General features: G+C 38.1%; 1 protein-coding gene across 1 annotated transcript in view; it reads right to left on the minus strand.

Annotated features, from left to right (window-relative positions):
• Window positions 1-2,657: 2,657 nt before the first annotated feature.
• Window positions 2,658-19,497, minus strand: part of MALRD1 (MAM and LDL receptor class A domain containing 1) — a 277,676-nt gene continuing 260,836 nt past the window's right edge. Inside the window, exons 36-40 of the mRNA XM_059818810.1 lie at window positions 16,080-16,162; window positions 15,901-15,991; window positions 5,206-5,281; window positions 3,522-3,578; window positions 2,658-2,786 (exon numbers count right to left, since the gene is read on the minus strand). Coding sequence (XP_059674793.1) covers window positions 2,658-2,786; window positions 3,522-3,578; window positions 5,206-5,281; window positions 15,901-15,991; window positions 16,080-16,162 — 436 coding nt within the window. The remainder of the gene's footprint in view (window positions 2,787-3,521; window positions 3,579-5,205; window positions 5,282-15,900; window positions 15,992-16,079; window positions 16,163-19,497) is intronic.

Below are 19,497 nucleotides of genomic sequence, written 5' to 3' on the forward strand. Positions count from 1 at the left end.
AGTCAGCTGTTGAGCAGTAACCATACATGAATATAAGCAAATTTTTTTTCTTGGTGAAAAAAGAATAGTAAAAAATGTCTGAAGTTCATGAAGATGGAAAGTCTGAGTTTTAACACTTTCTTTAAAAATATTCTTTGAATATAATAATGAAAAATTATTTTGGTAAAAGGCCTATCTTGCTTCAGTGACAACCCAGAAGAGTCACAGTTCTCTCAGGAAATAACTACTGATGAGAAATATGATATTGTTTGAGTTCTTTTACAATAAATCGTTATAATCATATGCTTCTATTTAGGACATTAAATTGAGTACCATTAATAGTAAAAAAAAAAAATTTGTTTCATAAGGGAGAACGTGACAAAATTCTACCATTGCTAATTTTATCCTTTTTCTTATTGTAATTTTTACAGATATACATAGCGTGACACAATGCTCGGAGATTTAAGGGGTATAGCATAACCAGCATTTTAGCGTTTAATGAAAATCTGAAAGCAGTGCCAGCATATTGCAGAATAAATGAGAATTTGACTACATGGGCTTGACCTTGTAGGAATGTTCAATGCTTGTTTATAATGTAGAGATCAATCATCTCACACAGATTTATCAAAATAACAGAGTTCAGGAGCTGCAGGCACTTAGCACTTTGCTGGATCAAGTGTATTTTCTGTATCTCAACAAGTATAGTAAGCAAATTCTGTGTTTCTGTCTTACTAATCTTGTTTCAGAAAGAAAACATGTGTGATCCTCTCATCACAGTTCCTTATTTAAAACCTCCTTGAATAACATTTGGTAACTTCCAAGTAGACTCAGCATTAAGGCAGGTGTGTGTACGAAAGACGTGAAGCTCCGCGCTGCTTCATTAAAGTAGCAGCGGGGCAGGACACAGCTGTACAAATTCAGGGCACAGAGGAGAAGTTGCAGTGTGAATTTGTTACCTGTGCTGCAAACCAGCCAAACGTACAGCAGCTGATGGACTTAGTGGTGGACTTAGCAGGGTTAGGTTTACAGTTGGACTTGATGATCTTAAAGATCTTTTCCAACCTAAATGATTCTGGGATTCTATGATAATCAGCACATGTGTAGCTCTGGGCTAGACAGCGACTGATGCTTCTTTTTCCGTTTGTAGTTAGGACACCTTAGGGAAAAAAGCTCAAGAGACAAAGTTTTTGGGTGGGCTATGGAGCTTGGGGAAGAACTGAGGATACTACAGGGGATTACAGAAGAGAGGGGAAAGAGAAATAGGAGGTTTTACAATGCAGCAGAGAGGCACTTATGAGCATATTGCCAGAAAGGTATGGAGAGAATGATGGACAAACATCTATGGGAATCATGCCTTATTACTTCTGCTACCTGTGAAACAACATGCCAGCCAGATAAGAAAACCTAAGTCAAAAAGTAGTTCTGTGGCCCCAGGTAGAGAGCTATGGAGTACTGTTAGGCTATTAAGAAAAAGTGAAAGAAAAACAAAACAAAAGAAAACCAAACCCAAAACAAACAGTCTTGTGCATGGTGGAATGAAGCCAGGCTTCAAGGTGCTTTTCTGTCTGGAGTCTCAAAAGTCTAATAAATGTCAAGCATTTCAGCTTTCCCTGAATGAAGGTACTAACAGAGATACTGTCTACTATCCAGACATCTGTTTTTATGAAATTTGAATGAGTTTAGTATCTTTGAAACTTGCCAATGGGTTTAAAATTAAGTAGGCTGTAGAAATACAGTAAAGAGGAAAACACAAGCACAGCAGGAACACTTAAGCTTTCAAGCTGAAAATGACTGCCACATAATTCAAGTGGGCGTTATGGAAGATGATGTATTGTCAGGTTGTTTAAAGTGTAAACACTCTTACAAGCTATACCTGGTATCACAGAGGATGATACTCAAAATCAGGAGGCAATGCAGAATTCCCTCCCAATATCTTTCTCATGTAGGCATGGGACAACATAAGTTTCAGCTGTGTGGGAGGCCAACTTATTCAGCAGAAATACGATTTCCTGAACAAGTTAGTTTCCACCCTTTGGCAACCACTAAGCTAAATATATCAGTAGCGCTGTGGTAAGCACTGTAGGGCTGACCAGAAGGGAATTTGGTCAGATATGGCTATCAAGGTTAATAATAAACATACTCTTTAAAAATAAGTGTACATACCAGTATGCCACATTGATGAATCACACGCTGAGCTGATATGCAAATCCATGATTCATGACCATCTTCGATTTAGCTCGATATGTTTCTAATTATACAAAGACTTTTCTTTTGCTTCTGCCCCTTGGAACATTAAAATAGCCATTTAAAATCCCTTTCTAATGCAAAATTACAGAAATATTTAAGTCATCATTTCTCAAATAATAGACATAAAATTATGATTCCCAAACCTCAAGAATCTGGATTTGATTAAGCATTTTATTAACATACTAGAATTTGAACTGTACAAATGTAAAATGAATTAATAGTTACACTTACCGATCTCTTTCTCCACCAACAGAAATAACAGAAGACTATATATATGTTTTAGTTATGTATGGATTCCATTTTTAACATAAAGTTACTTTCTGAACATAATTATTTTAATAAAAGAGTTATTCTGTGAAGTTATTCATATTGCAAACACTACAGTATCATGACATACTTTCAGATTTTAGAACAAATCTTCAGACAAAGAGTTACAAGCAATATTGATCCTGTTTTATGTCTATTTTCAAGGAACTGCATAATTTATCCATGTCTTCTGATGCTTCACCATAGAGAGGATTGGGAAAAGAAGTAGCATTCACATCTTCATTAAATGGATACTAAAATAAAAAAGATAGAAGGAAATTTAAAAACCAAGCCATTCAATTCATTTGTTAGAATGGATGTATGAATGGTTGTAGATTCATTACAGAAGTAACATGATGTTAAGTTTAAAGAAAACTATGAAGTCTTGAAACATTTTAGACCAAATTTTCAGCTGATAAAAATTATCATAGGTTCACTAAAACCATTATCAGCCACATACACCTGATCAAGTCATTTAGCCTTCTTCTGCATCTGTTCCCACCTTTGTTTTACTTGTTTCCAGAGCTCTTGTTCTAACGCACATATAGTATTATTTTGGGAGAATCTGCGTACAGTAGTGTAATTGGAGCGGGTCACTAATTTTGGTACATGGTATTGTAATTTAAATGAGCAGTTCTAATTTTCTTGAATGAGGACTGTATGAGAAAAGAGATAATATGAACTCTTCAGGTAAGGAATTCTGTAGTTCCAAATATTTTCTTCAGCATCTGCCTTACTGGAAAGTGTTGAACTACTGTATGGTGTAATAAGTAGCTACAGTAAGCAACATTAATGAAATTACTACTATGATATCCTTGTCAGCCAATCCAACCCTGGTCATCTTTCTCAGATTTCCAGAGGTGCTAACATTATGAGTACCAGTATACCATTGACTTTAAGTGACTTTTTTTTCCTTTCCTCTGCAAATGAATTTTATTTAATAGCCCAACACATATCCTACTTCAGAAGAGGAATGTGTTATTACATACCTCATGCCATGGAGAAACACTGATTTGAACAGTGGGTGAGGTGGCATACCCAGGAGTCTATAAAAAGAAAAAAACTGCTTCAGAATATTTTTAGTGAGCTGTAAATAAATTCTGTGTGGCTGTCTGAGTAACACACTCTATAGATCCAAGACTATGAGGCACTATTACAGGTAAGTGTGTGGCAACTCTAGGCCCGCAAGGTTTCAGTGTTCAGAAGGGTCTGTGGAGATCTGTTCTTTCTTTATCAAACTTATAGACCCCCGCAAATGTGTAACTTGTGGATATGCAGCTGGAGAAAAGAGCTGTTGCTTGTGTTTTACCATATCTTTTGATTAGTGATACACCATTCAGATTTAAGGCTCCCCAGACTCAGCGAAAACTCATAACTCTTGTTCTTCCTTTTAAAGGAAGAATTAGTGAAAACACATGTTTTCCCAATCTTAAAGGAAGTAGAGGAAAATCCTGTACATCACTGGACTTCAATCACAGTGCCTGAGGCTGTCTTCTATGAAGATGTCTCTCCTGACACTGTGCTTCTGTTTTTCAACTTGCTATTAAATGAAGCCTGTCAGGAATCTATTTTAACTAAAATAAAAACGTCCCAATAAATTGGACATGATTGTGATGGGAATATTTCCAAGTTGGAGCTCTCACAAACTCCAACCTGTAAGTGAATTAATTTGATCTAATGTCTCTAAAATCAGGTGTAAGAAACCTTTTGTAGAAAGTAAATGGCATGTCATAGTTAATCCTATTCAAAGTTGTAGTGAAGTCTTATATTACTGACTGTGGAAAGGACAAGGAAATTCTATTTTCTATGTCAAACTAAGCCTAGTTCTTTCAATGCTAATAAGGCTAGTATTAAAATGAGGGAAGGATGTTTTAAACACTTTTTTTTTGCTCCTTTTACCTCCAAGGTACTTTGTCTGTATTATTTTCAATGATAAATCAAATAGCAGAGATGATAGCTGCATTTTAAGTCCATATTTCTCTTGTTAAATGTAAAACAAATTTTAGCTACCACTGTAATTTGATAATGAAATCTTGCTTTGAAATCTTTTGTTGCAATATGTTCACTTTTAGATGTATATTTTATTCACAAACTTCTTTGTTATTCTAGCAGTGTCATAATTATGATCAACAAATGATTAGCGAAATGTATGACCAAGTGTTTGTTTAGTGTCAAGGTGAATTTTACAGTGATGGGAATAGTAATGCACATTTAAGGTATTGGGAAGTGTTATAAACGATTTTATTGAAGTTAAGTGAGTGTGCAAAGGCAACTTGGGTGCTGAATCATGCATTTTATGTTTTTGTTGTTGTTGTTTTGTTGTTGGGTGTTTGCTTTGTTGTTTTTTTTTTTTTCCAGAAGCAAAAGGAGACAAGTCCCACTGAGCTTTTTCTTCTATGTCTGGCTGAATATTTAATCCAAATCTCTTTTTTCTCAGATTCAGCAGCCCACAGTCCATGTTACTTATAAACATCAAGATTCTCAAAACTGAGTTGATTTCAAATCTGCCTATGTTTTGAAAATGCACTGGAACTGATCTGAGTGATGCAGCAATTTTTAATGTTTACTTCTTTCACTAAATAGCATTCAGTGAGGGTGCACTGCTTGTGTTAACGGAAAACGTATTTGAGGACTACAGATTCACATTTTTCTGAAGCAGCTATTGCTACTTACCTTTACTTCCCCAGATGAACTAAGGTCTTCGTACAATGGGTTGGAAAATGAAGCATTAGTCGTTTCCTCCAGTTTCCTAGAAAAGTCAAGTAAACAACAGCAAAAACACCCACAACATCACACACATGGTCAAAGAACCAAACAGTTTCAGGTTGAAAAGACTTGAGTCAAAAAATATAGATGACTAAATGAATTTCTGACTGAGCTCTACTGAAATGAATGAAATTAAACCAATATTCTATATAAGTTTTGTGTAGGTTAAAACAATAATTTTTCATTTGTTGCTGCTAAAAATATATACGCTTTTGGATATGCATAGAGCTATTCAGTATTCATAAAATGCAGGTACCGTGCCATACATTAAATAAAACATGATATTAGTTAAAAAGTTTCACTGCTATAATGTGTTTGGATGTGATGAGATCATGTTCTTTCTGTGTTTTGCTACTATCACACTAGCAATTCAGTAATTAACATGGTCTTAGGCTCCGAGTTCAAGAACACTTTAGTTACTTAATTGTTATAAGAACTCTTTTCTCCAATTAATTAAGAAAGAACTTGCATTTTAGGTCAAAATCATCAGAATTAGTTTTAAAGCTATAGAAGCTCCCCATACCTTTTGCTACAAAGTCAAAAATATTTAAAGAATCACTGAGGTTATTGGAATGCAAAGATTTCATGAATGAACACAATGCCTTAAGCAATTTATAAGAGATGAATAGAACAAATGGGACTAATTATGGGTCTCATGACCATTACCTCAGCTAGAAGTTTAAAGATACGCTTTCCTAACAGAGGCCTTCACATATTCCTTTTTTGTAAGCACTTATGATCTGTGCAGTTAATCCCATTAATTCTGCAAAAGCAAAGGATATTTGGGGATGGAACTTTCTGCCTGCAACTAAATTTTTTCCATATAAATAACTGGTTGCTAATATTCCACAATGCTTGAAATCATCAAAACTGTTCCAATGCTGTATAAAAAAAAACAGCTACATTAGTTTACAATTAATGAAGAATGAAGCAGAAGCACATATTCTTTTTTTTAATATTTGCTTTTGAAGAGATGCATTTAGTTGGGTTTTTTTTCACCAATGCTTTTATGAATAAGAGCGTATACATGACTTTGTGTACATAGAAAGGTGTGGTTGTACAGTATTCTAAAATAAAAAGTTCCCTAAGGCTAATACTCAGGCTCAATGATTGAGATGGATTTTCTTGTATTAAAAAGTGTTTCTGTTCCAAAGCTGCTCCTACAGATGGTTTAAGCAGTGTCTCCCTAGGAACCGATAGACAGGCTCTGTGTTACTGTGGCAGGCGAGACTGAGAGGACAAGCGCAGTCACAGAGACACAGCTGATGGAGATGTTGGGAAGGGAAGTTGCTGTTCCTCAGTGAGAGCCACAGGGGAGACACACCGCATGATTTCTTTTGCAAAGAACTAAAACCAGAATGGATGCTTAAGAGGAAGGCACAGGTAGGTTACAGCAATATATCACCTTATGAGTTAAATCAGTGCAAGAACCTAAGTTTGGGTTTTAGACTAAACCAGACATGCCTCCTTAAAATCTTTCACAATAAGACTGCCAGAAAGTAATTCCTTCTAATGCCAGTCTCATAATTCATTTTGATTACCTGACACAGCAATGTGGAGAACTGAATATTTGAACCCATTCATTTGATCTTAATCTTAACTGTAATCATGATATTCTGATGCTTTTAGTTAGTTTAGTGAAGATATAATATATTAGCTTATTTATATGCCTCCTAAGTGTGTATTTGCATACTAATCCTCCTGAATAAAGTCCACAAAATGTACACAGAATTGATTTTTTACTCTAAAATCACACCATGGCTCACAAAACCTGAGGCTAGAAGCAAACTCAGATAAAAAGTTTTCAAGGAACTTGTCTCTGCTTCTAAACTAGTGCCCAAAGGGCCAGATTTGCATGCCTTAATTTTGGTGTTTCATTTAGACATCACAAACCAACTGTATGGCCTAATAGCATGATACAGAATTAAGCACATCGATTCTGCTTAGAGCCAGTGGAGACAAGGGGCAATGCAAGTCACACAATTCACAGTGGGAACAACCTTTAATGTGTCAATAGGAAATGATAAAGATAGAGATGGGTCTAATTCTCTTTCATCCCCCACTCCCCTATCAAATTTAAGAAATTTGTGCAAGACTTATATATTGCTTATTTGGGCAAGGACACACTGAGTACTTAGGTCTGTCCTGAGGGAAAGAAGGATGCTGAACACCAATCTCCAGCTTCCTCTGCAAGGAGGAAAACTAACCAGCAGGATACTGTGCCAAACTGTGGGCACCAGAAAGAGTGCTGGCTGAGTTCTTCAACAGCGTGTCTGTGGTTGCTGTGTTTAGTGCTGAAATTGGTCTTGTCTATGCGTGTGAGTTTTTCTCAAGCACGAAAATTGAGTCTTGCTCAGGTCGTCCAGCACATTTCAGGTGTCCCTCCACTTTAGGTCTGCATCATGAAAGAGCATATGTAGTTGGACACCTAATCTTAGGGACTATGGGAATTTTATGGCCCAAAATATTGGCACTGGCACTTGACCAGAATTAGGTCAAGTGGAGAATCAGCTTTCTGAAGTTCCTGTTCTTAGGAACTTTTTTGCCAAAGCAGGGCTTTGGAAGTCACCTTGAATATATTACCTTATGGGTAACATGTATGTTACACATATATGCACATAGATGTACTGGGTTTGTGTGGCGAGGTTTTAGTAGCTGAGGGGGCTACAGGGGTGGCTTCTGTGTGAAGCTGCTAGAAGCTTCCCCTGTGTCCGACAGAGCCAATGCCAGATGGCTCCAAGATGGACCCGCTGCTGGCCAAGGCTGAGCCCATCAGCAATGGTGGTAGCGCCTCTGGGATAACATATTTAAGAAGGGGGGAAAAAGTTACTGTGCAATTGCAGCCAGAGAGAGAGGAGTGAGAATACGTGAGAGAAACAACTCTGCAGACACCAAGGTCAGGGAAGAAGGAGGGGGAAGAGGTGCTCCAGGTGCCACAGGAGAGATTCTCCTGCAGCCCGTGGTGAAGACCACGGTGAGGCAGGTTGTCCCCCTGCAGCCCATGGAGGTTAATTGTGGAGCAGATATCCACCTGCAGCCCATGGAGGACCCCATGCCCAAGGAGGCTGTGACCCCACTGGAGCAGGCTCCTGGCAGGACCTGTAGACCCGTGAAGAGAGGAGCCCATGCTGGAGCAGGTTTGCTGGCAGGACTTGTGACCCCATGGGGGACCCAGGCTGGAGCCGTCTGTTCCTGAAGGACTGCACCCCGTGGAAAGGACCCATGCTGGAGCAGTTCGTGAAGAACTGTAGCCCATGGGAAGGACTCATGTTGGACCAGTTCGTGGAGGCCTGTCTCCTGTGGGAGGGACCCCACACTGGAACAGGGGAATAGTGTGAGGAGTCCTCCCCCTGAGGGGGAAGAAGCTGCAGAGACAACGTGTGATGAACTGACTGCAACGCCCATTCCCATCACCTGTGCTGCTGTGGTGAAAGAGGTAGAGAAATCAGGAGTAAAGTTAAGCCTGGGAAGAAGGGAGGGGTGGGGGGAAGGTGTTTTTAAGATTTGATTTTATTTCTTGTTACCCTACTCTGATTTGATTGGTAATAAATTAAACTAATTTTTTTTTCCCAAGTTGAGTCTGTTTTGCCCGTGATGGTAATTGGTGAGTGCTCTCTCCCTGGCCTTACCTTGACCCATGAGCTTTCTGTTATACTTTCGCTCCCCTGTCCAGCTGAGGAGGGGGAGTGATAGAGGGGCTTTGGTGAGCACCTGGCGTCCAGCCAAGGTTAACCCACCACATAGGTGATATATATATCCTGTATATGATTGCGTTTATACAAACATATGAATGGTTACACCCTGTTTGTGAATGAAGCAAACAATTCTTTCTAAGCGATACACTAATCATCCTTAAAAATTTCTGAAATATTTTCAAATTACTTAAAAGACCTCAAAGAATATACAGGTGAAAATTTAATCACATGTTTACACAAGTGCTATATAATCCATCATTTGGATGAGGGGGTAACTGCCTGAAGTCTGTGCTTGGGAACTGAGGTGACATATTCACATTACTTTACATGTTGCGCCTATATCCTTAGAAGTAAACACAACACATTAGATGTTTAGTTAATTAGAAATATGAAGCTTTCCTTATTAGAGGAAAGCAATGTACTCTGTCACCAACATAGGTACTGCTGAGGAAAGCATAAAAGTGCAGTATTAGTCAGTGGGGTGAGTGTTGCCATCTGGTCATCAGTTTACACACTAATTTTAAACTGCTTGATCAGGCAGTTTAGCTAAATGTATTGCAGTGGCTTGAGTTAAGCTCATTCTTGCAGTGCTTGCTGTTACTTGACATAAGTGAAACATTGCTCTGATAGAAAATGATAGCTTATTGCTACAGTAAAGAGCAATATGCCCAACACAAGGTCTCATGATGGGAAGAAATTTATGTGTGTGTTACCACGGTACAGTAAGGGCAAGGGTAACTCATCACTCACAAAAATTATGGTCCAGAATAATTAATCAATGTGAAATGTTTATAAATCTCATTTATGAAGAAAACCCTTAAATGTCAAGTTTAGAAGACTGTACCAAGCAGGGAATAGTTAGGGTTAAAAATGCCAAACATTAGAAAAAAAAAGTAAAGACTCAAACATGTGGGTGAGGCAGCTCAGAGGGAACTGGGTTTTCTAACATAACCAGAAATACCACAGTAGGAAATGAGAGGATTAATCATCTTGGGATGAGGTCACATGGGACATAGCTTTGCTAAGCTCATCTGCATTCTTTAGTAGCAAAAACTACTGCCTTGTCATAGGTTTCTCCACTATAACTTCACAGAGATGGGAGAAAGTTGTATACTCCACAAAATACCTTCCAGTGTATAAAGGGACTGCTGAGTAACATCGTGCTTTTTAACAGAAAATTGAAGTATCTAGGCTTCATTTGTTTGGATGCAATAGCTCAGAATTTTGTACTTTTCAATGTACCTTTCAATGAAAAATCAAGTATTTGTTTTAGACAGTACACAAATTTGTAAGAAATACAGTACTAGAAGAATGTTTATCATCAGGTCCATAAAAACAATGACAAAATCTTAGTGGGCCAAAGATTCAATTACAATTAAGCTACTAATTAAAATAATCCCTTAAAGAATTCTTTATAGGTGTTCTAAAGCTTTTGTTCTAAACAGAAATTATAACTCAAGACCTCAATTTCCTAAGCATTTACAACACCTTTTGAACTAAATTTAGGTTTGCAGAAGTAGGCTATATTTTGCACATCCCACAGAAGAAACAGGAGGTGTGATGCAAGGAGGACAAACTTTCCAAAGGCTGCATTTAGAATCATCTACAAGTCACTTGGATGTTTTATTAGGCTGTTTATATGCTGTCTGGTCTTCCTAGGTTTGCACTTTGTACCTTTTGAGTAATTTCAGGAAACTTAATTACTTATTTTTTTAAAAAATCAGTCCTTTGCATCTTTCATCTTGGTGATCTTGAAGGTTATAGACTGAGAGATTTGCTCTGTTCTTTCAGCATGTCACCTCTTGTTTCTTTGCAACCTTTCCTACGTGTGGTGGTTGTCAGATGTACATTTCAGAAAAACTGAAGACTTCTGACTATAGCACTGGTTTTCATTCTTCAGAAAAAAAATTCTACAGAAGAAGGCATAGATTTGGATAGCAGCATGAGACTAATAAAACAGCTCCCAAACAACAGTTACGGCTGCTGCTTCCTAGTTCTGTTTTTCTTTTTCTCATAAAACCGCACCTTTTTCTCTCATTCTGCAAGAACTGTATCTGTCTCCATTCCAGTTCACGAGCTGAAAAAGGTTCAATAAATGTCATTCTGTAGTCATCCTGTTTATCACTTTGGGATATAGGAACAGAGGCATAGCCAGGAACGACCTCTGGCAATCTTTCAGATCCGCTTGGAGAGCCTCCCCTGGAATATGCTATCCATTCCCCCACACCAGACCTCTGGAAGCATATGGTCTAATTGGAGAAAGTCCTGGCAACAGCAACTGGGAATCATCATAATTGTAAGAAAACCTTCACCATGAAGAAAGGCTGAAAGCACTGAACTTGTTTAGCATAAAGAAAGCAACCTGTAAGGAGACATGACAACTGCCTTTAAGTACATAAAAAGCTTTTTGCAAGGAGGAAGGCGATGATCTGTTCTTGTCCATGGTGAATAGGAATGAACTTAAATTGTAAACAGACGTATCAGCCGTTAGAACAGTAAACTTACTTTCTGTCTAGGGTACCAAGACTGCCTGAGGATGCCATCAAATTCATGTTGCTAGAGGTCTTTAAGTGCAAACCCAGAACTGATACAATTGAGTCCATCCTGTGGCAGGATGAAAAATGGCCTCTGTGGGTACTGTTTTCCCATGATTTTCTATCATTTTAAAATATTTTCTCAGAGCACCTCAGTTTTTCACTCTGTTGCCTGTGTGGCAAGATATATTATTGATATGCTTTGAAAAATGTAATGTTCTGTGTTCATTATGACTGACAGGACTGATAACAGCTGTGATACGTTAGCATTGCAGATGATGGCACAGATCAAGAATAGGAGAGAAACAAACTGAAAGGATCCACGGACATTGATTGCTTTGGAGGCAATAGCAAAGAAACATAGCTTAGCTGGGTGGAAAGTGTTTGAGTCTCACTTTTTAAAGTAAATAGAAGCATGCAGCTGCAACAAAATGGAAGCTAAAATGAAGCTTTGCTTCTATTTAGTCAATAAGGACAGATGCCACTGAAGGAGTGGAGTAACTGGCAGCCTTCCCTTCTGGACTGGAAAACGTCATCTCTGGAGCACAAACAGGAATGTGAGAAACTTGTAATCTTCATCTGATTTGGGGTTTCTATACAGAAGTTTCACATATCCCCAGCCGGGAGCTGGGAAGTAGCTTGCATATCTGAATGCCGTCATGGTGATGAAGTACACTGCTGCCAAGCCATGTGGCAGGCTGCTTTTGTCCATTAGGAAATAAACTTATATGATGACTTCCAGTAACACCTACTCAGGCACCCAAGAGTTTAAAGCCTGCAGGTCAGAGATGAACTTCTTGCTAAGGAAGGAGAAGAAGGAGAGAGCAAAGGGGAAGCAGAGCATTCTTTCTGGGTTGAAAGGAGGGGTTAAGGCACTATCAATCTTTCCAGTGAAAACAAAGAGGGACAAATGTAACTCTCAAATTCTCACCTCTGTTAATGACGACTTCTTAGCCAGCAATTGTCTAAGGGGTCACCAGCCTACCCCTACTGCCTGCTACCCGGTTTTCTGGTGGAAAAAATCAGTTCTGTTGGACTCTGAAACTTCTCCTCCAGCTCTCGTGCACATTCCTGTGCTATTTCCATTGAGGCAAAGATGGACCTGCACTCCGTTTTAAAATGTCCTGGGAGCTAGCACCTACAACTGTTATTGTGCCTCTGGAGGGCCATCTGCCAATGCCTGCATGTATGGTTCTATACCAGTAAGGAAAAAGGAGACACTAATAGAAATTATTAAAAAATAGCTAGCAAAAGAATGTATCAAAAGGCAGTAAATATGGGCCTAAGTGTGTAACAGCTTCCCTGTGAAAGAATGACCAAGCAGGCATTCCTAGAGTGCCTCTATTGCCTAATGACTTTAAGAAAACAATATGACCCAGGAAGGCTAAAAGCAGACACAAGTCTTTGAAGTGAAAATGAATTGTAGGAAAGCATCATTCATGCACACAGTTAAATTCCTGTAGTTCATCAAATCCCCTTAAAAAAAATCAGGAGTAAAATCTCATGCCTCTGTGTGGTGCTGTCACATTGTACATTTTACAGAATTATGCAAACACAAGTTACTTCTTGTTCTAAAGCCTTATCTTAAAGATCCAAATGTCAGTATGATAACATTGGCTGTATTTTGACCAGTCACTTCTGATTACTGATTAAGAAGTTAAGGAATAACATGCTTTAATTTACTACTATGTTTCCAGCTGTGATTTTTGTATACCAAATCATGCTAGGCACTAGATAGTTGAAGAGGGAGAGACACACTGCCTGGACGAGCTCATCTTCTAAAATTCAAATTTTCAGATTTCATTGTTTTCACAATTTCAATCAAATTGCCACTTATTAGCTAGATTATTTCCTGATAAAATGCCTATAAAATGCATTTTAACTTACATGTTAAGTCAACTGTGATTAAAAAAAATGAAAATAAAATTCTTTTTTCTGTACCATGGGCAAAATGATTTGACAATCTTAGTCAATTCCCAATAGACAAAACTTGGAACCAAAAAAATTTCCATCATCATAACTTACCTTTTTGGCAGCTCCAGTGAAAACAATCAAGACCAGAATGAGCTTTGCTGTGTAAACTATCTAACCCTATGTTTCACAGCTCTGATTCTCTTCATGTCAGGGCTGTAATATTTCCTTAGTGCCATAGTAAGAAGATCCTCATTCATCCCTGTTTTATTACATACCTAATAGGACACTTAAGTGTTTGGCATCATATTGCAACAGGGTACTTTTCACATACAAAAAAGACTCTTTTTTTTTTTTTTCATGAATAATTACAAGAAAGGAAAAAATATTCCTTGAATATAGATATGTGGGTATAAAAGAAGTGGATGGCAGTGCAGTAACCCTTAAGCAGACATTTATGAAAGAAAAAGGTAAAAGGGGGTGTTTAGAGCACAGGAGAAGTAGCGTAAGAAAAAAAATAATTTGTTGATTAAAACTCCATCAAACATGTTTTGAGAAAAAAATTAGGCTTTTTTTTGCAAAAATATTAATTGAAATTACAAAAAATATCAAGCAGCTCTTACAATACAACTAATCTTGCACTTCTGAGGTGCCTTTCCATATGTGTACCTTAGCAGGTTGTATAAATATGAATTAATTAAGTCTTAAACCCCCTGTGAAGTCAGATAAGGAAATGCTATTATTCCCACTTTACAGAAGAGGAAGCAGACATAAGGAAAGTAGGTGAAGCTATGCACTCAATTAACAGTAGCACAACCACTAAATGTTCCTGCTTCAACATTTTTCTTCTGTGTCCATAGACAACTCTACCTGTCAGGGGTAACATGCAGTGTTAGGAGACGTGTCAGCAGCAATAACGTCGGGACAGGAGTCTGCACAGTTTGGTAGATAGTTTTGGAGATAACAACATCCCCAAAGAGAGAAAGGTCTATAGCAGAGCACAAGTTTAAAGGAAAAGAGACAGCTTTGAAGATGAATTCTGGAGAAGAAAATGAGGGGTGAGGGAAATCTAACAACATGAAAATGGACAAAGCAGTGCACAACAGGAATTACTGAAAGGGAGGAAGGGACAGTGGTAGGTACTTGCTGACAGAGAATGATCTAGCAGAGTAAGTCAAGAGATGGGCAGAGAAGAAATAAAAGAGGAAAATAAGAAACAGATTTTTTTTTTTAAATCTTAAATTTATGAGGAGAGAGAAAGCAGAGATTATCAGAAGGATGACAGGAAGGGCTAGGAAATGTATCTGTGAAACAATGAGCTGACAGTCTAAGGCATATCTTAAAAATGCTCTGAAATCAGATAACTGGATGAAAAGATACCTCTAGTACTACTAGTACTGTTATTCAAAGCACTTGAAATAAATTTTAAAATAAACCATCACCAATTTTGCTGATGATATTTTCCTTTACTGAGGATGCACTTTATGCTGTAGGATGTCAGAAGTTAATTTAGCTGCTATTTGCACAGTACTAATAGCAAGCATAGTACTGGATGGAAGAAATACACATTTTGGAAAAAAAATAGTCACCATCTAGAATACTCATTCACCATGAGTAAGACAGGTCCTTGTACCACAAGCCAAGAGGTCCGTATGGGGGTGACCCTAGTGCAAGATGGCAGTATTGGATAATGGGTGTGAGAAGAAGTGGTAGGGGAAATGGGTGAAAGGAACAGATAAGGTGACATTGGTGAGACATATCCAAAGAACCACTGATTAAGATGACTAATAAAACATTAAAACAGAAAGTCAGATTGTGAGTGTGTCTCTAGCAACTAAAGGAGTGGGGGCAAACACTATGTAAAAAAGGTTGTATAATTCTGCAGTCTCACAGCTTGCATTTTTTCCAATCTATTAAAGCTTTTTATGACAAACCCTAATATTTTAAAGTAGAACCCCCCCCACTTTTATCCCATCCAGTTATCACAGGGAAAGTTCTCGGATGTGTGTAACTACTGTAATATTTAGGGCAAAAATGTCCCCCCAGGTGCATGTGGTACTTAGCTTCAGGAAGAGCTGTGAATCCGCCTGTAAGAAACTAATTTGGCATCATAGGTTTTGAGAAACCATAAATACCTTCTATTTTTCACGTTTAACTATCATGTACAAAAATCAGGGTTACTGCTGTTAAGACGGTTAAATGGTGAATTTTATAATTTAGGAATAATCATACAATGTCGCAATCAAAACATTCTAAGCAGTCAAGCCGTAACTCATTGTTTCCAGACTGGGGTCCACTAAGGTCAGCTTTTGTTGCAAAGCTACGTTTTATGCTTAGTGTTGCACATGAAGGCAAACAGACTGTGGGGAGATTTAAAAGTTGAAACCAAAGAGACTGGGCAGTTAGCCATTGCTTTGTGCTACATTTGTGTCTGCTTTACACAATATAAAAGTTTCACTTACGTTCCTGGCACTTTCTTCTTCAAAAGGAAATACAAGGCAGCAGCTGTAATTTTAATCAGCAAGAAACTGATACCCAACCCAATCCAAATATCTGCAAAATCAGAGCAATCAAAGACAGAAATAAGTAAAAGGAAACACTCAAAGAATGAACTGAAAGAAATTTCTTTTTACAGACTCACCATTTCGAAGGAGACTTGAAGTTGGAGGCTGAAGAGGCTTAGCACTTATGTGGCAACGGTTTCCTTTCCATTCTTTTCCACACCTGTGAATAAACCAAAAAATTCTGAAAAAGGGAGAAGCAAGGATCATAAAAAGTGACAAGCACACAGGAAATGCAAAACCTTTTGAGCACTTTTGCCAGTGACTAAAGCTCACCCAGGAATCACAAAGAGCAGCATCAAAGTTAACAGAGTGAAATGTAAGTGAGAAATACAGAAAACAAACCTAAGAGAGAGGAAAAAGAAAACAAAACAAAGTTCAAAGATTAGAATTGGCTGCATTGCCCATATTGCCATTGTGTTGTTATCCCACGGCAAAAGAAATTTGACTAATTTCCCTGTTATCCCCCATGTGAGGGCTAAATACATTTCTGAACTGACGATCTGGGACCCTAATGTAGAGAAAGATAAATGATTAGAGATGAGAAAGATGTTTTTCTGCCACCACCTAATCTGTCTCTCTTTTGGTTTTCCACTTTGTTGTATAAATGATACCCCTTCAACAAATGCCTCTTCAAAACCGAAGCACTACATTTGAGCTAACAACTGCAGTCATGTCAAATTATTCTAAATTTTCTGTTTGGTTCAAATCCAGTCTTAATTTGAAGTACCAAAATACAAACAATCTGACACAAGCTTTGATGTTTTACTTTACACTTTTTGCTTAACAGTTAATCACAGTCACCAAAAAAGCGTGTATAATTTCTCACTTTAATTTGCCTGGGTTTAGCTTTTGGCTACATGCTTTCATTGTGGCCTTCTCCATCAGAATGAAGGGACCTTGCAGACTCAGGTGGAGGTTGGCTGCCTCTGGTGAGACAGGTGGCATTTGGGAGCACCCTACGTGCCCCTTCTGGGTACACCAGGGAGTCTCAATATGGCTGCAGGCACCTACATTTACAAACCCTAAAGGATGACTAGTGTACAGAGTCATTAGAGGGATAGCTACATATTGACACCTAAATTTCAGGCACCCCATTTCATGAGCTGAACCCCACCCTGAGTGTCACACTGGAATGACTTCTACCACCTTTCCAATTATCTGCATGGCTGGTGGTTTATAAGCTTCATAGATTTTCAACTTTTTTTTTTAAGGGTGCATCAGAAAGAAATTATGGTAGTAATCTGGTTTCAGTCCTACTAAGGTCGCATGAAGTTTCATTTCTCGTGATTTCTCTTTTACAGTTTTACAAACTGTATTAATGTGGGGGTGATTGTATATTGAGTTGCTTGCTCACTGTAATACCAACAGTTTTTCATAGTCACCAATTTTTATAAAGTAATTTCTATTTTTTAATTGTGGTTTCCTCTCCTGCCCTTACATGTATAATACAAAATCTCACATATACACAATTAAATCTTTATATTAAAGCTATTTTATTTGAACATGTGAGAGAGAACTTGGTGTTGTTTGTCATGGTTTAGCACATGGTATTGTCTATGTGTCTAGTCCTAGCAGTTGCACGCTGAGTTAAATGAGGCACTCCGGAGAGAGAGGGGTATTTCATTTTCCGAGAAAATGACTGAGTGTGGTGGATGTGGGGAGAGGAAGGGTAGGATGATAGGAGCAGCAAGCATTTGTCTGCAGCCTCAGTGAAATTTAGGAGAATCCAGAAAGGATCAGGGCATGTCAGAAATCATATCTATATGCCAGTGTCAGACATGACAAGAGGAAGGTGACTTCACTAAAGACCAAAAGAGGCTGATGTGGGATTTGTTGCAACTCAGGGGACCACTGAAAAATAATGGGCAGAGAACATGCTGGGAGGAAAGTACCAGGCCTACTCAAACACAGTGGGAAGAGAGAGATTTATTTAAACCATTTTACCCCACAGATGTGAGTTTTCTCTGGTTAAAGGGTTACCTTGTTCAAGGTTAGTAATTGGTATACTGATGAATCATAGCTTTAGAGACTGGAGCCAGTAGCGTATTCTGACGTGCTCATTTTAAAGAAAAAGTGGCACAATTTCAGCTGACAGCTCTGGCTGAGCTGGAGAGGCATTGTATTCAGTGACTGAAAATACCTGGTCCCTTCAGTCCTCCTTCTGCAGCATACTACAAAAAATCATGTCATTCATAAGATGTTCTTTTGTGCGGACTGATGATTTTATACAAATGTCAAATTGCAGTTGGGCTCATACCAAGCCCTGTGGATCCATGTAGAAACATTGCAATCTGATGGTAATCACCCATCAAAATAATTTTCTGATTGCTTTCAATTGTATAATTTCCTTTCTCCCCATTTGCCAGATTTTCTGTTGAGCTAGATACGCTTTTAACCAAAATTGCCCTCTTTCTTGTCACTGCAGAACTTACTTGACTGTAAAAGAAAGCATGAGAAAACAGATTTGCAGCTGTGTATAGGCACTAGTTAGACATGGCAAGAGAGGTGCCGTCTGCTGCTCTGGAGCCACCGGGGCATGGCTGACCTCAGAGCTGCGAAGGGGTAGTTCTCATAAAGCAAGTGTGTGTACTGGCAAGAGTATGGGAAAATCCTACTACCCAGTAATAACTAAATATATCTTCATATACTATGTTTCCATTTATTGATGAAATAGTTCCATATATTCATGCTGTGTATCTTCATATACTATATTTCCATTTATTGATGAAATATTTCCACATATTCATGCTGTGTTTGAATTATGGATAAAATGTTAAGCACCTTTTAGTTGTATAGATAACTAGTGTATCTTCTTATACTTACATACAGGTTTTATAATCAACTACTATCTAGCTCAGGTTGGCCATTTATTCCCCTCCAAATCTCTGAATCCCAAGAGTATTGTTTTATGTTACATGATGCATACCAGTTAGGAATCTGAAGTCAGACTATCAACACGTGCAATTTTGGCCAGTGAAATGATTTTCCACTGTGTGGAACTAGGTTGCTACCAAAAGTGTCACCTTATAATACTGCCATTGCTTATAAAAAAAATTGGGTAAAAAATGGATGAGGGTGGAGCAGAGATAGTATCTCTGAAACTTGGTAAGTGATTAGGACAAATTTAAAAACAAACAAGTGTGAAAAATATTGTAAAGCATGAAGCATGGGGACTATTTATAGGGAGAGAGAAGAGGAGGGCAAAAAAGATGAAGAAAGTAAAGACAACATAGCTAATCCTCAAAGTCCAAGACAGAAAAGGAGTGCTAAACAACAGAAAACTTGAAGGGTGAGTATATCAGTTGGTTAAGAATTCCCACTTGTATCTTCACACATTAATTTATTTGTTCATTTTTATCTTTGGCAGGGGAACTTAGCAAGCATCTCTGCCACTGATGCAAAGTATAAGACTATCAGAAAAATCTGGGTTATAATTTGGAGATTCATTCAGCTCTTCCTCAAGTTTGGCTATTTATTACTTACAAAATGCTGTCT

The sequence above is a fragment of the Gavia stellata genome, chromosome 6, assembly GCF_030936135.1.
Source record: "Gavia stellata isolate bGavSte3 chromosome 6, bGavSte3.hap2, whole genome shotgun sequence".
NCBI classification, from domain to species: domain Eukaryota; kingdom Metazoa; phylum Chordata; class Aves; order Gaviiformes; family Gaviidae; genus Gavia; species Gavia stellata.